The following is a 14,062-nucleotide window of genomic DNA, read 5'->3' as shown; positions in this document are numbered from 1 at the left end:
TATAAAATAAGTGATTTGTTGTGTAATTTGTGAGAATAAATGGAGTGGGTAATTTTTTTTTTTTTTGGCTGCACTGCACGGCAGGCGGGATCTTAGTTCCCCAACCAGGGATCAAACCCGAGCCCCCTGCAGTGGAAGCACAGAGTCCTAACCAAGGACTTCCAGGGAATTCCAGGGAGTTGGTAATTTTTAACTTTGTCAAATTGTGTATCTCTTGGCTGGTGCTTCCTAATCGCCACTATTGTAAACATATCCTTAGGACTCAGTCCTTTGAGTCTTTGGCGTTCCTCTCTTAGGTGCAGAGGAGGGGAGGAAAAACTTTTCCTCTACTCTTTTAGGTTCTGTTGTTGGGGGCCTGCAAATTAAACCAACAAAAGACAGATTAACGAGAGAGAAAGGCAGGTTAGATTCAATCATGTGGAAAAGGAGTTCACAGAAAAATGTAACTCAAAGGAGTGGTTAGAATTTGAGCTTAAATACCATCTTCATAGAAGGAGAGGGGGAGAAGGGCACTTATGGGAACACAAATGACTTTCAGGAAAGATAACTGGGCCTTTAGGAGAATAGATGGGAAATAGATAATTTTTTGACAGGTCTGTTTAGGTGTGGTACAGATTTCTCTTTGTCTCAGGTGGTAAGAGTCAATTTTCCCTGGTTGCTTCTGGGGAGAGGACTTATGACAATTTGCGTGAGGGCGTGCTCTGCTTCTAGGCAGATAAGGGATTTCAAGAACTCAAATGCCTTCAGCTCAAAATAACTTTTATGCCACAGTGGTGTTTCAACAGCCACTCCCCTTCTGATCCAGTTTCAGGGTCTTCATACCACTTGGTGTGTATCTCTAGGTCCTCTCCTGTCAGCATCCAACCGTCCACTGTATCTCTGCTTGAATGTCTCAAAAGCATATGTCCTAAACCGAGCTTCCTGATCTTGTCCTGAAATCAAAGTGAAGAAAATGTTTCCAGGAGAGAATATTCAGCTTTCAGTGTTGCTGGTGGTTTCACTAAGAATTGATCATTAATACATTCAAAATCACATAATTAGCCGTACTTTCAAAGGGTGAAGTTTATGGTCGGTGAATTACATTTTAATCAGAAAAGTCATTGGATATGTCACTTTGGCAGTCACCTAATATTGTCAGCAGTGGTTTTGGTGTGAGGGTGAGGTGGGATGGAAGCCTGATTGGAGTGGTTTTAAGAGGGACTTAGGAGGGAAAGTGTAACGGATGGACAGGAGCTGTGGGAGTTGTTGTTTTTTTTTTTTTAAAGAAAAAGAAAGTGACTCCAAGGGGCTGTTAGAATTTGGGGCTTATATACCATCTTCATAGAAGGGGAGGGGGAGAAGGGAGAAGAATTACAGAATTTTATAATCAGGAGAGAAGGAAAAATTGATGCAGGGGAGAAAAAGTGAGGGGTGGTGGAAGATAACTGGGTAGATGTCCTTGAGTAAGCAACAGGGAATGAAAAGCAGAGCATAAGTAGAAGGTTAACTTAGGTAGGAACTGTGGGAGTCCTAGGGGAGCTGTCCTCTGATAAGTAGAGGGAGTGGGCTGGAAAGATAGATGGATAAAAGATGGGAGAGTTAAGTGGGTGAGAAGACACCGTCTTGATTCACAATGCCAAGGTGGGCAGCATGTATGGCTGAGATAGTAGGGAGGCACCGTCCTTCCAGGAGAGAAAGCCAAGGGGCTGGTAAGCCAGGGACAACGGATCTTCTTATGGATTTTGACACTTACTGCACCTGCCAAAATCCTAAACCTTACAGTTGTGTATGACAGTGTAAATCCCTTGATGCCTCTTGAAAAGCAGTTCACAGTTAATCAAATGTGGGTCTGTAGCATGTTTTAAAAATCATAGAGCAATACATTATTGACTGCTGAAGACCCCCAAGAAGGCTTTGTGGTTTGTCATCCACGAGAGTCTTGTTTATGCTTCTCAGTTTTTAACCAAAGATCTGTCTCTCTCTCGGATGTCTCACAGGCATCTAAACCTTACTGCGTGGGAACAGAGCTCTGGAACTTTTGAGGTCCCCTCTGTCATTACCCAGGCCCATCCCTTTGTCCAAGCGTGTCTCACCTGGTTTTCTGCAGGAGCCTCCTGACTGGAACTTGCTTCCACACTTGGCACACAGCAGCCAGAGTGGTGGGGTCTTTTTTGTTTGTCTGTTTTATAGATTTAATTAATTAATTTTTGGCAGCCTTGCGTCTTCGTCGCTGCGCGCAGGCTTTCTCTAGTTGCGGCGAGCGGGGGCTACTCTTCGTTGCGGTGCACGGGCTTCAGTAGTTGTGGCACGCGGGCTCAGTAGTTGTGGCTCGCGGGCTCTTAGAGCGCAGGCTCAGTAGCTGTGGCGCACGGGCTTAGTTGCTCCGCGGCATGTGGGATCTTCCCGGAGCGGGGCTCGAACTCTGTCCCCTGCGTTGGCAGGTGGATTCTTAACCACTGTGCCACCAGGGAAGCCCTGAGACATTGTATTTTTTAAATTTTGTAATCATTACTGTAACTTTTTTGTTTCATCATAGAGTAATATATTGTTCCATATTGGTGTTAGAAATAAGTTTGTTTTTTGGTATAATGTGCTTCAGCTGGATGGTGTACCTTAGTTATGCCTGCTAATCTCTTGAGTTGTGACACATGAAAAACTAAGATCCTGTTGTCTTCCTGAGGAAGATTATTAGAATCCTAGTGAGGAATCCAGCACCTCCTAGCAGTGTGAATCACAAACTTAAGCCCAGCACAGTGAAGGCAAACTCGGTATGCACACACTTCTAAAATTGTGATTGTGTCTATAAGCTTTAGCCCTCTCTCTTGGATGGATGGATAGATGGATGGGCATGGCTAATCTTTCTTGGGTACTTTAGTTCCAGTTGGTGCCTTTTATTAGCAGAAAATCTCACAAAAATTTTGTATGAATGTCTGTCTTGAGCCAATGACCTATTTACATTCAAGTGGTACGTTATTTGATTCTCTTAATGAGCCTCGGGACAGGGTTAGAAAGTGTCTTCGGTGGCTGAACATCAAATGGGGATGGAGGCCGGAGAAGCAATTGCTCGTATCAGACTGGCATAGTTTGGCTTTTGAAGGCATGGGGGATGGCTGAAGAAGTTCATAAAGTCAATAAGGTCTCTAGATTACTTGGACCTTGAGCCTTCTTTCACTGCTTTAAGAGAGTAGGATTTTAGCTAATTATTACCATTCATTGTGTTCACAGATTAAAACCAAGCTCTTCTAATTTCCTGGGACCAGTCTCTAAGTGATTTCCTACTTTTGCAGTTTCCAAGATTGAATAGTGTTTTAAGTGTGACAACAATAGAGCAGTTTGGGGGTACAGGAACAATTACGGATTATTTTGGTGTGGGGGCTGTTCTACTATGATATTCTCAGGCATGGTTTTCTTGTATGTGTCCTGCTTTGGTGTTCCTAGAGCTTTTTCAATCTGTGGCTTGGTACCTCTTTTATGTAGAAAAAAAGCCTACTTTTTCAGTCTGGAGTTTTTTTGTTTTCTTTTCCATGGTGATACGTGGAATTTTCATACACTCTTCAATCTGTATGTTTTCTACATACCAGCCTACCAGTTCACTAATTCTTTCCTAATCTGAGTCTAAACTGCTAATAAACTCATCTATGGATTTTTTAAAAAAATACAGATTCTGGTTCTTTGGTGGTAGTCTATCTTTTCATTTATTTTCTTAGACGTATCCCTCAGTTATTTTAACGCAGATGTCTGATGACTCCAATCTGCAATATCTATGGGTCTATTTCTATTTTCTTCTTTTGGAACATTAGGTCTTATTTGCTGGCATGCTTGGTAATTTTTGATTGAAAATTTGGATGGTAATAAGTTTCAGAGTGATTTAAGTTTCTTATAGCAAAGTATGAGTGGATCACTTTGGTTGAGTAGAAGCTGGTCTATTTCTGGGTTGCCCATATTTCCAGGTCATAGGCCTAGTGGGATCTCAAAAACTTCAGGTTTTCAACTGGTAGGCTCACAGCTCCAAACTTGGTCTCCCTAACACTGAGAGGCTACTTAAATATTTGTTCAGCTTTTTTGGCCTCTAGCAGCTTCCGTCTGCCTGGTTCTCCTGAGTTTAGCCCCATGGATGTGCACTTTGCCTCGAGGGGAAAAGGGCACAGAGTGCTGGCTGTGCCTTCAGCCTCCCTCCTTTCCAGGAACTTGGCAGCTCAAGTCCTGGCTGCTTTGCTTGCTCTCATTAATGAGCGCTCTTCAAAGAGCTGCATCTTACATTTTGTCTACTTCTACAGTTGTTCTTAGGAGAATGTTTGGTTTGGACCAGCTACTCTACCATAGCCAGAGAGAAAGTTCTTCATGGATTGTTTTGATTTTTAAAAATTAAAACTAGTTTTATGGAAGTTTCACATTTCAAACCTGTTTCACAAGCTGTTAAGTTCACTTTAAGGTCTTACTCTAAATCCTTTAAAGGGGCCTTTTTAAGTTTGTTTAATGAAATATTTTCAACTTCATTTATACATTTAATCCTCACTTTTTGTTTTAAATTCTTTAACTGCTTAACTACTGGTTTGATTTTCTCCATTATTTTTGTACATAATTCGAAACCTTCCTAGAATTTAAGTATGTTTGCTCATTAAGGAAATGATTTTGTCGTTCCAAAGAAGTTTGGAGTTTATCTTCCTAGTTGGTTGAAGGAGCATATAAAGTCTGGAGCTTTTTTTTTTTTTATGCAATTAATTTTATTGTAAATGTACCGGTAAATGTTCTGTTAGAATTTTGGTAGATATTTTCATAAATGAAGAACCTTTGTCACATGAAGAATCTTTGCCATGTGCGTAATCATTCTTTCATTACATATTACAAATCTATTTTATTAAATATACGGATTAAAGTACGAGTACTAAATCTGACCTTTCCTGTACATTCTTCCCATTCAACAGCACACTTCACTATAACAGATTACACCCAAGACCTCTCAAACAGTTCAGACATTCCTAACCTTACAGTCCAGTACTGAACCTAATAAACTGAGCTTAACTTGCAAAAGTGAGAGGTGGTCTGCGGCCCATGCCCGGCGTCTTACCAAGTCGGCCACCCTGCACAAGGGGTCCGAGAGCTCGTCAAAGATGAGCAGGGTCTGGGGCCCCGGCGGTGCGGAGCACACGTGGCCCACCAGCTGCTCTGTTTTCCTCAAGGCCTTCTCCTGGGCGACACGGAACCCTTCTGGGGCGCTGAGCTTAGGAACTCCAAACAGGCCCTGAAACCCAAAGAACAGTTCCCACTGATAACTAAAAACATGACCTGGGGGTATTGAATACAAATACTTTCTTCATAAACAAAATCTTGGTTTTCGTTGATGTTTCATATCATCATGACACCTGTCATCACAGGTATCACTTTCACATTCCCCGCGACATTCCACATATATGACACTAAAAATGTTTTAGAATGTAATTTTTTTTCAATTTTTAATATTTTAGAAAAAACAAAAATAGAATGATACGGGTTCAAAATGCAGCTCGGTCACTACCATGAAACCTAACTCACAGAGTAGCAAGGATTAAATGATACATGTTTAAAAAAACCATTTTAACAGTGCCTGGCACACAGAAAGCATTTAACAGATGTCAGCTGTAACCGCCATCACCTGTGTGACCCTGGTCGCGTTCTCTCCCCTCCTTGGCCTAATTTCTTCATCAGGCATGAAGGGATGACGATATGTGCTGTGTCTCACAGCACGGACACAGGAACGAGGTTAGTAAGTTCTCAGGACCCTGCCCGGCACTGAGTGAGGTCCAGGGCACAGCATCAAGCGCTCCACAGAGTATAAAATAGGGACGGTGAGTTGATTTCTGAGCACATATATATTTTAGGAAGATTCAGTGAACAGGCTAAACCAAGTCATAGGCTGAAACTGGCAGCAAATTTTATACCTTCCAAAAGCATTTCAACACCTTGATAAAGATAAATATCACTAATCTAATGGGAAGGAAGGACCATCTTCTTGTACCGGTTCGATTGCACTTGTTTTGATGCCCAGGAAGGCAGACAAAAACCCCAAACACAACACATCCACGGCATGCCAGAAGTGTACCATGTACTTTACATAGGTTCTCTCATGTAAATCACACAATCCTAGAACACAAACAACTGTCAATCTCCTTTTCACGGATAAGGTAACACTTTCAGAGGTTAAAGGCACGTGTCTGTGGTCACTAGCGACCAGTGGGAAAGCCGCAACTTGAACTCGCTGCAAGCATCCCTAAAGCCCACACGTTCTCCACGCCCGTGGACTGCAGCTGGCGTTGGAAAGTCTTGCCTCTGCAGAAGGCCAGCTCCGGGGACTGGGAACCCCGCTCTTCACCGTTTTAACCAGCTGCCCAAACGCAGTGCCTAACACAGGCGGGAACTCACGAATGAGGCAGATTACCAGGGCCAGACCCACCGTGTAGACAGCTTTGCATCAACAGGTGCTTCACGTGGCGATTGCGGGAAATACCAAGAGGTGAAGCGTTCCGGCCTGACAGGGCCCACTGTTTCCGGCGCTCGCCCAACAGGTCCAGGCGGCGGTGCCCACCGGGCATCAGCTGGTGCTGACCCACCGGACCCGCAGCCCGGCCCCGAGGCCGCCTGAAGTCTGGAGCTTGCTTTATTTATTTATTTATTCTTTAACATCTTTATTGGAGTATAATTGCTTTACAATGGTGTGTTAGTTTTTGCTCTATAACAAAGTGAATCAGCTGTACACATACACACGTTCCCATATCTCTTCCCTCTTGCATCTCCCTCCCTCCCATATCTCTTCCCTCTTGCATCTCCCTCCCTCCCACCCTCCCTATCCCACCCCTCTAGGTGGTCACAAAGCACCGAGCTGATCTGCCTGTGCTATGCGGCTGCTTCCCACTAGCTATCTATTTTACATTTGGTAGTGTATATATGTCCATGCCACTCTCTCACTTTGTCCCAGCTTACCCTTCCCCACTCCCCATATCCTTAAGTCCATTCTCTAGTAGGTCTGCATCTTTATTCCCATCTTGCCCAAGTCTGGAGCTTTAAATTCAAATAAATCTCTCTTATCCCTGACTGCCTGGCCAACCCCCTTTTTGTAATAACTGTGTCATAGACTCAAACAAAAACGGGGTGATGGTGATCATGTGGTCTGTCCCTGATCTTGAGTCGTATCGTAATACACTTTTCAAGTCGGATCTAACTCCCGTTCATCTTTTTTCTGCTTCATGAGTTTTGAGAAATTTTCATACTCTCCCTATTTACTTATTAGATGTTTAATTGACACCTAATTGGAGTGTATGTATTCAGAGTTGTGTCTGCCTCCCTAATATAGGTTTCAAGGTTGTTCTTATTGCTGTGATGTGGCCTATTTATTGGAGATGGAGCTATTTATTGCATTGAGGTTTACAATGGACTTGTTTAAAATTTTTAAAAATATATTTCATTGAATCCAATATATGCAAAATATTTTTACTGAAACATGTAATCAATATAAAAATGACCAATGAGGCATTTTACATTAAAATTTTTTTGGTGTCTGTTTAAAATTTAAATTGAGATATAATTGATACATAATATTATATTAGTTTCAGGCACACAACATAATGACTTAAAATTTGTGTGTACTGTGAAATGATCACCACAGTAAGTCTACTGAATATCCATCACACGCCAAAGTCACACATTTTTTCTTCTTATGATAAGAACTTTTAAGGTCTCTCTTAGCAACTTTCAGATACACGGTACGGTATTATTAGCTAGAGTCACCGTGCTGCAGATTATATCCTCAGGACTTAACTTATTTTATGACTGGAAGTTTGCACCAAAACCGAATTGTTTTAAGTGTACTCTTAACTACTGTTTACCGTCTCATTTACTGTCAACTTACTGTTGCTTTTCCCTCTACAGAGAGGCAGAAACCCTCCAGATGTCTTCCAGTAGTTACCAAGTTTCTGTCCCAATGTCAAAAAGAAACACCAATTGCGTCCCGGAGACAACCTCCAATGACCTGAAGACGTTTACTGGAGGAGCTGTGTTAAGTTTTCATAACATCTGCTATCGAGTAACAGTGAAGAGTGGCTTTCTACTTTGTCGGAAAACAGTTGAGAAAGAAATACTAAAGAATGTCAAGTATGTGCATGAACTTTTATTTAAATAGGTTCATTGACATGCAGTGAACCTGGCAGGTTTTGCTTATTGCAGATAAAGGTGTACAAGTCTATACAGATATACGGACACATGCTTTCATTTCATTTGGCTAAACTAGCAGTGAAACAGTTGGATCACATGTTAGGTGTATGTAAATGTAAGACAACTATAGCTTGGCTTAAGTTATGCTGTTGAAGTCCAAAGTGATAAGAGAATTTAGGATCCAAATTAATACACTTATTTATATTTTAGAATCCAAGTCAACATAAAACTATGATTTTTATTCTCCTCATCCAGCAACTAATTCATCACATGGTGGTGGAGTGGGCTGTAGAGTGGGGAGAGAAATGGGCATTCAGATAGAATCTACTGGGTCCCAGGTATCTCTCTTTCATATATTATAGCCTTTAGGGTTTTCATGTTTTTCTGATTTCCAGAGAACTGAGCTGGATTCTACCTCTCTGTGGAGTAGGGAGTGAGTCTAGGTTTGCTTAGGTAGCGTGGCCTATGTGTTTTGTTAATTTTTTTGTTTAATTGGGGAAATAATTATTCCTAGACAAAGGAAGCAACTTTTTCGGCTTTCCAAGCCTGGAGGAGTGGTTTGATAAGAGCCCTTTGGCCAGGTATGGCTACAAACCTATATGGAATCAGACATTTCTCATATCATCTGGATGCATTATATGGGACTGTGGTCTTTTCTGTTACTGGCAGCCAGCTGCTTCCAGAGGGCTGGGAGATGACAAATAGGGGAGAAAATTTTTGGATGTGGGTGGGGAAGAAACAATGGGGATCTGAGACTGGGTTACTGGAAGCCAGGTGCTGTGTAGAATTAGATAGTATTTTCTCCATGCAGTAACACAGACTGTCATGCCTGCTTCCTTGATGCTTTCTTGTGTAAAGAAACCCTGAGTATGAGAATAAGGAGAGGAATGGTAGATGAAAAGCTTTTATCTTTTGCCACATGCCTAGACTGGAGTCAACTGACCTTTCTGAAAAGCTGACAAGTTTTTTTGTGGAGCATACTAGTCAAGAAAAATGCTGGTCACTTCAGATTTTGTGCTGATAAGTGGAAGGTAACAGACGATTTGAGTATGTGCAGGTTGAATAAATTTAAAATATATGCTGCTCGAGGGTTCGTTTACCTTGCTTATGTTTTAAAGCTAGTAAATTAGTAACTTGATACAGTAACAGTGTCATCTGCTGGAGGCTTCGTAATGTTTTTATGGTTCAGTGGTGTGTGTTTCAGCAACAGATGAGTTCACCCTTACATGCATTCCTAGGTTCATAAAAACTCAGTCAAATCTTGTCATCCTTTCAAATTTTACAGTTAAAAGGATACCAGGGGTCGTTTTTCTTGCTTACTCACGTTTCTTATTTAGGCAGTAATGTTTCTTATCTTTTCCCCCATCTGCGGGCTTCAACTAAGTAGAATTTCTGGGATGGGGAAAAGGGTGCTCTCATTTGTCTTTTTTTTAAATTTTAATTAATTAATTTTTGGCTGTGTTGGGTCTTCGTTGCTGCGCGGGGGCTACTCTTTGTTATGGTGTGCGGGCTGCTCACCGCGGTGGCTTCTTTTGGTGTGGAGCATGGGCTCTAGGCACGCGGGCTTCAGTAGTTGTGGCTCACGGGCTCTAGAGCACAGGCTCAGTAGTTGTGGCGCATGGGCTCTAGAGCGCAGGCTCAGTAGTTGTGGCTCACGGGCTTAGTTGCTCCACGGCATGTGGGATCTTCCCAGACCAGGACTCGAACCCATGTCCCCTGCATTGACAGGAGGATTCTTAACCACTGCGCCACCAGGGAAGTCCTGTCATTATTCATCTTGATCCTTTATTGTTCCTGACTTGGTCAGTGGGAGACTTTCAAGGTAGGTTCTGTATTTTGTTTTGTGTTTTAACTCATTCTTTTGACATATACTCTCATTCTTTGAATATTTTGTTGGCACAGCAAGAATTTTCGGACTCACTGTGTACTCACCCTGCATCAGACCTGGAACCAGCTGATGTTCCTTTATGTGGAGGATGGTATTTACAAACCAAGATCTGGGTATCGGGAATGTTTGTTGCTATTAGGATCTTATAGCTTCTAGGCTTTCTCGGTGGACAGACCTAGGTAGGGACTGACTATATGTATGTTTCAGTATACCCACACGTGTGCTTATACACATATCTAAAACTTTCTGTATCTGTGTATGTAGATGAAAACCCATGACTTGTCATTAATACATCCTCCAATTTATATCTAACACTCCAAGGTTCTTTCCACATTTCCATGTTTGTAAAACATCTCAAAAAGTGAAGAACCTGGTTCTCGTTGTCTTTAATGTACTCATTGGTTTGCTCAATCAATCTTCTTATTCCTCAGTGTACGCAGTCTCCCGCCCTTCCACCTCTTTCCTCTCCTCCTCCTACCTCCCTTTGCAGCCTGTGTTCTTGGGTGCTGGCATTGCTGCACCTCTACCCACTTTCATCACCTTCGCACTAAGAAGGGAAGCGGAAGTCTAATAGAAATGATTGACATATTTGAACGTAAGATAACGAGTAGGGAATGTCACTAAGTTTTCTTTCTAGTCAGACTGTACCTATTTTCCATGCACTTTTCCTACTTCTTAACATTTGTTTTTACTGAAAACATTTCTTTTGGTTTTCCTATAAGTAATCGTCATTTATGGAAATGTTGAGACTCACTTATTCAACAACTGTCCAGTGTCTGTGGGGTGCTTGACCTTGTGCAAGATGCTAGTGACACAGATATGTCCTCTGTCCTGAGAAACCTTCTAGTCTAATGGGGGATTCAGACGACTAGAGCACCTCACTGTGTCATTCTACTGTGATAGAAGGGTTAGGAGACACAGTGGACATCCCTAACCCTAAATCAGAGATTCAGGGGTGTGGGGAGAGAGAAGGTGAAGATGTGTGCACAAGTGTGTGTGTGTGTGTGTGTGTGTGTAGGGGACAGTAGGGTAGGGTAGGGAGAGGCCATGCTCCAAGCATTGGGAATGGCATTGACTGCTCCTTTATAAACCGAGACCAAAGGATTAACCATTATCCACTAAAAAAGTAATACATGTGATGTGACTCCTTTAGCTAGGTTTCACTTCGTGTGTCCAGTATTCAGGGGTCTTCCCTTGTAGACCACTGTGCTACATACTTTTGGGCTGAGGCTTAATACAAGATGACATAACTCTGGTTGGCAGGGTTTTACAGTTTAGTGAGGGGGACTTTGCTGCGTGTAAATGCTGTAAAGCAGTATATAAGGGTGGGAAGTCGGTTTTGAGGGATGATAGTAGGACGGGGGGTAGGGTGGGGAGACAAGGGAATTGTAGACCATCGACTGCTTTTTCTGTGAAGGGCCTGGCCTGATGGTAGATATCTTCAGCTTTATGGGCCATCCATCTGTGTTGCAACTACTCATCCCTGTCGTTGTAGCATGAAAGCAGCCATAGACAATAACGCAAATGAAGGAGTATAGCTCTGTTCCAGTAACACTTTGTTTATGAAAACAGAAGACAGGTGACCAGCTGTAGTTTGCTGATCCCTGGACTAGAATGTAAATTCCACAAGGGCTAGGACTTTTGTTTTATTCTCAGCTCAGTCCCATGTCCTAGAAGAGTAATCTTGTTATACATAGTAGACATGAGATAACTGTGTTTAATGAATGAAGGGAGAATTAGCCACTGCTCCAAACTGGAACCGTTGCAGTTGTAATTCTACACTGCTGTCGTTTTCTGTCATGCTAGGGCTTAGTGCCAAAGTAAACCCAACTGAGGGACCTGTAAAATTCTTTGTCTTAGAACGTTTACATTCAGTTTGGGATTAGTTATTTCGGATTGCTTGGTCTCGATTTGAGGAGATATTTCTAAAACCTGGAAAGGTTTTCTGACAGCAGAGTTTTAGTGAATAACAAGCTTGTATCTCATGATTTTAGGAGCTGTTACTAGATAGCTACTGATAAAGAAAGTGCATCAAGAGCTATTGATAGATGCATCTTGAAAGTTCACCCAGCCATTAGCATGTCTTTTTTACATCTGTGGGGAAAGTCACTGAAAGAATAAGAGATTTTTCTGTTTTACACCTTGTTCCTGGCTTACCTAATTCATTTATTTTTGTTCAGTGTTTCAGCTAATGAGCAGAGTGAAAGGTACAGGTCACCCTAGCACCAGCCATTTCACAGTTGTGACGATGCAAACACAATAGTCAGTAAGTGCTGAGGTCCTCCTGGATGGAAGCACCGGGGTACTTTGTAAAGTTCATCACTTACAACAATTGTGTAATCATAGAATTGGCGTCTGTGAAAATCATGATCTGGGAATGGAATAGCCTTTGGCTTTGGACCATCCACTTGGAATAGGTACCATTTTCTCTGTGGAATAAATTTTGATTTAGCTACCAGTTCCAAAGAGAGATTGGATTTAGTCGCCAGGGTTTTGAAAGGGCTTTTCAGGCCTCTATTTCATCACGCCTACATAACTGCGGAGGCCTTGCCCTTAATTTTCCTTTTTCCAGTCCATCCTCCTTAGTCATTCTACTGGCTACCGTTAGGATAAGTATTTGCTTTCTTCTTGAGACTCAACACAGTCAAAACTGCCTTAATTTTTTCTACCCTTCTGCTTTCTTATTTTATTATTATTATTTTTTTGTGGTATGCGGGCCTCTCTCTGCTGTGGCCTCTCCCGTTGCGGAGCACAGGCTCCGGACGTGCAGGCTCAGCGGCCATGGCTCACGGGCCCAGCCGCTCCGCGGCACGTGGGATCTTCCCGGACCGGGGCACGAACCCGTGTCCCCTGCATCGGCAGGCGGACTCTCAACCACTGCGCCACCAGGGAAGCCCAGCCCTTCTGCTTTCTATCTGAATTTTCACCACCCTCAAACATCTACTTAGTCTGTTTGGAAGCATGCTGTGTGTACACTTTGTCTATATATCCTTAAAGGTTGTCTCCTTTAGAAAGTGGCATCTACCACTTCTAAACGGAGAATTTTCCAGTCCACTTATCTCATACTTTACAAGGAAGAAGACGATATATCTTGAGAGTGTGTGTTTTACTTTTCTAATTTGATTAAGAATTTTGTGAGGGGTAAGACTTGGTGATATTTTCTTTTTAACCCCCTGGGGTGCTTTATTCCAGCCATTGAATCTCTATTTCAGATATACTGTTTCTTTGTCTGACTAGATTTGTACAGTGAGCACACTTCTACTGGTGATTCTAGAAGTCCATTGACTTACTAACTGTGTAGACCGAGGTAGCAAGTCAGGTGACATGAAGATACTAGTCATCTGGTGTCACTCAGAACTTGTTAACGCACTTTACACCGTGAAAGATGAGTAAGTGTAGCAGAGATGCTTCACCAGAGTCAGTTACATCAGGGAACCAGTGTGGAGAATAAGGGAAGGGGATTTAGAGGGACCCAAGTCATTTTTCTTATAAGTCCTGACTTGTGGTTAACATTCTTTGTCTGCTAGATTTTTGTTAATCGACATTTCGGTTTCTTTTTCCTTTAACGGTTGATTTGTGGGGTTTTTTTCCCCTGTCTATAATTTTATCAGCCTTCATTGAGTGTATTAAATGCAAACCCTAAATTAATAGAACTGGTTGTAAAGTGGTCCAATAAGTTGATATATTTCTGTATTTACAGTGGGATCATGAAACCTGGCCTCAATGCTATTCTGGGACCTACAGGTGGAGGCAAATCTTCGTGAGTATAACAGTATAAGTAAGCTTTTTCTTTGTAGTTTTAGTGTGTGGTTTTTAATAAATTGGATTATGGTCGCCATAAATATTATGTCAGTTTCAGATGTACTACATAGTGTTTTTTTTTTTTTTACATCTTTATTGGAGTATAATTGCTTTACAGTGGTGTGATAGTTTCTGCTTTATAACAAAGTGAATCAGTTATACATATACATATGTTCCCATATCTCTTCCCTCTTGCGTCTCCCTCCCTCC

At 42.0% G+C, this 14,062-nt stretch overlaps 1 protein-coding gene across 7 annotated transcripts in view; it reads left to right on the top strand.

Moving 5' to 3' along the window:
• ABCG2 (ATP binding cassette subfamily G member 2 (Junior blood group)) overlaps positions 1 to 14,062 on the top strand; it is a 140,066-nt gene that overhangs the window by 87,530 nt on the left and 38,474 nt on the right. For all 7 annotated transcript variants that reach the window (XM_029234619.1, XM_029234620.1, XM_029234618.1 and 4 more), the window contains 2 exons: positions 7,882 to 8,103; positions 13,752 to 13,811. In XM_029234619.1, coding sequence (XP_029090452.1) covers positions 7,901 to 8,103; positions 13,752 to 13,811 — 263 coding nt within the window. In that variant the 5' untranslated portion in view covers positions 7,882 to 7,900. The remainder of the gene's footprint in view (positions 1 to 7,881; positions 8,104 to 13,751; positions 13,812 to 14,062) is intronic.

This window comes from Monodon monoceros, unplaced genomic scaffold (genome assembly GCF_005190385.1).
Source record: "Monodon monoceros isolate NGI ecotype Baffin Bay Population unplaced genomic scaffold, NGI_Narwhal_1 Super_Scaffold_20, whole genome shotgun sequence".
NCBI classification, from domain to species: Eukaryota; Metazoa; Chordata; class Mammalia; order Artiodactyla; family Monodontidae; genus Monodon; species Monodon monoceros.
The sequence above is the reverse complement of the archived record's forward strand: the minus strand, read 5'-3'. Positions and strand labels throughout refer to the sequence as shown.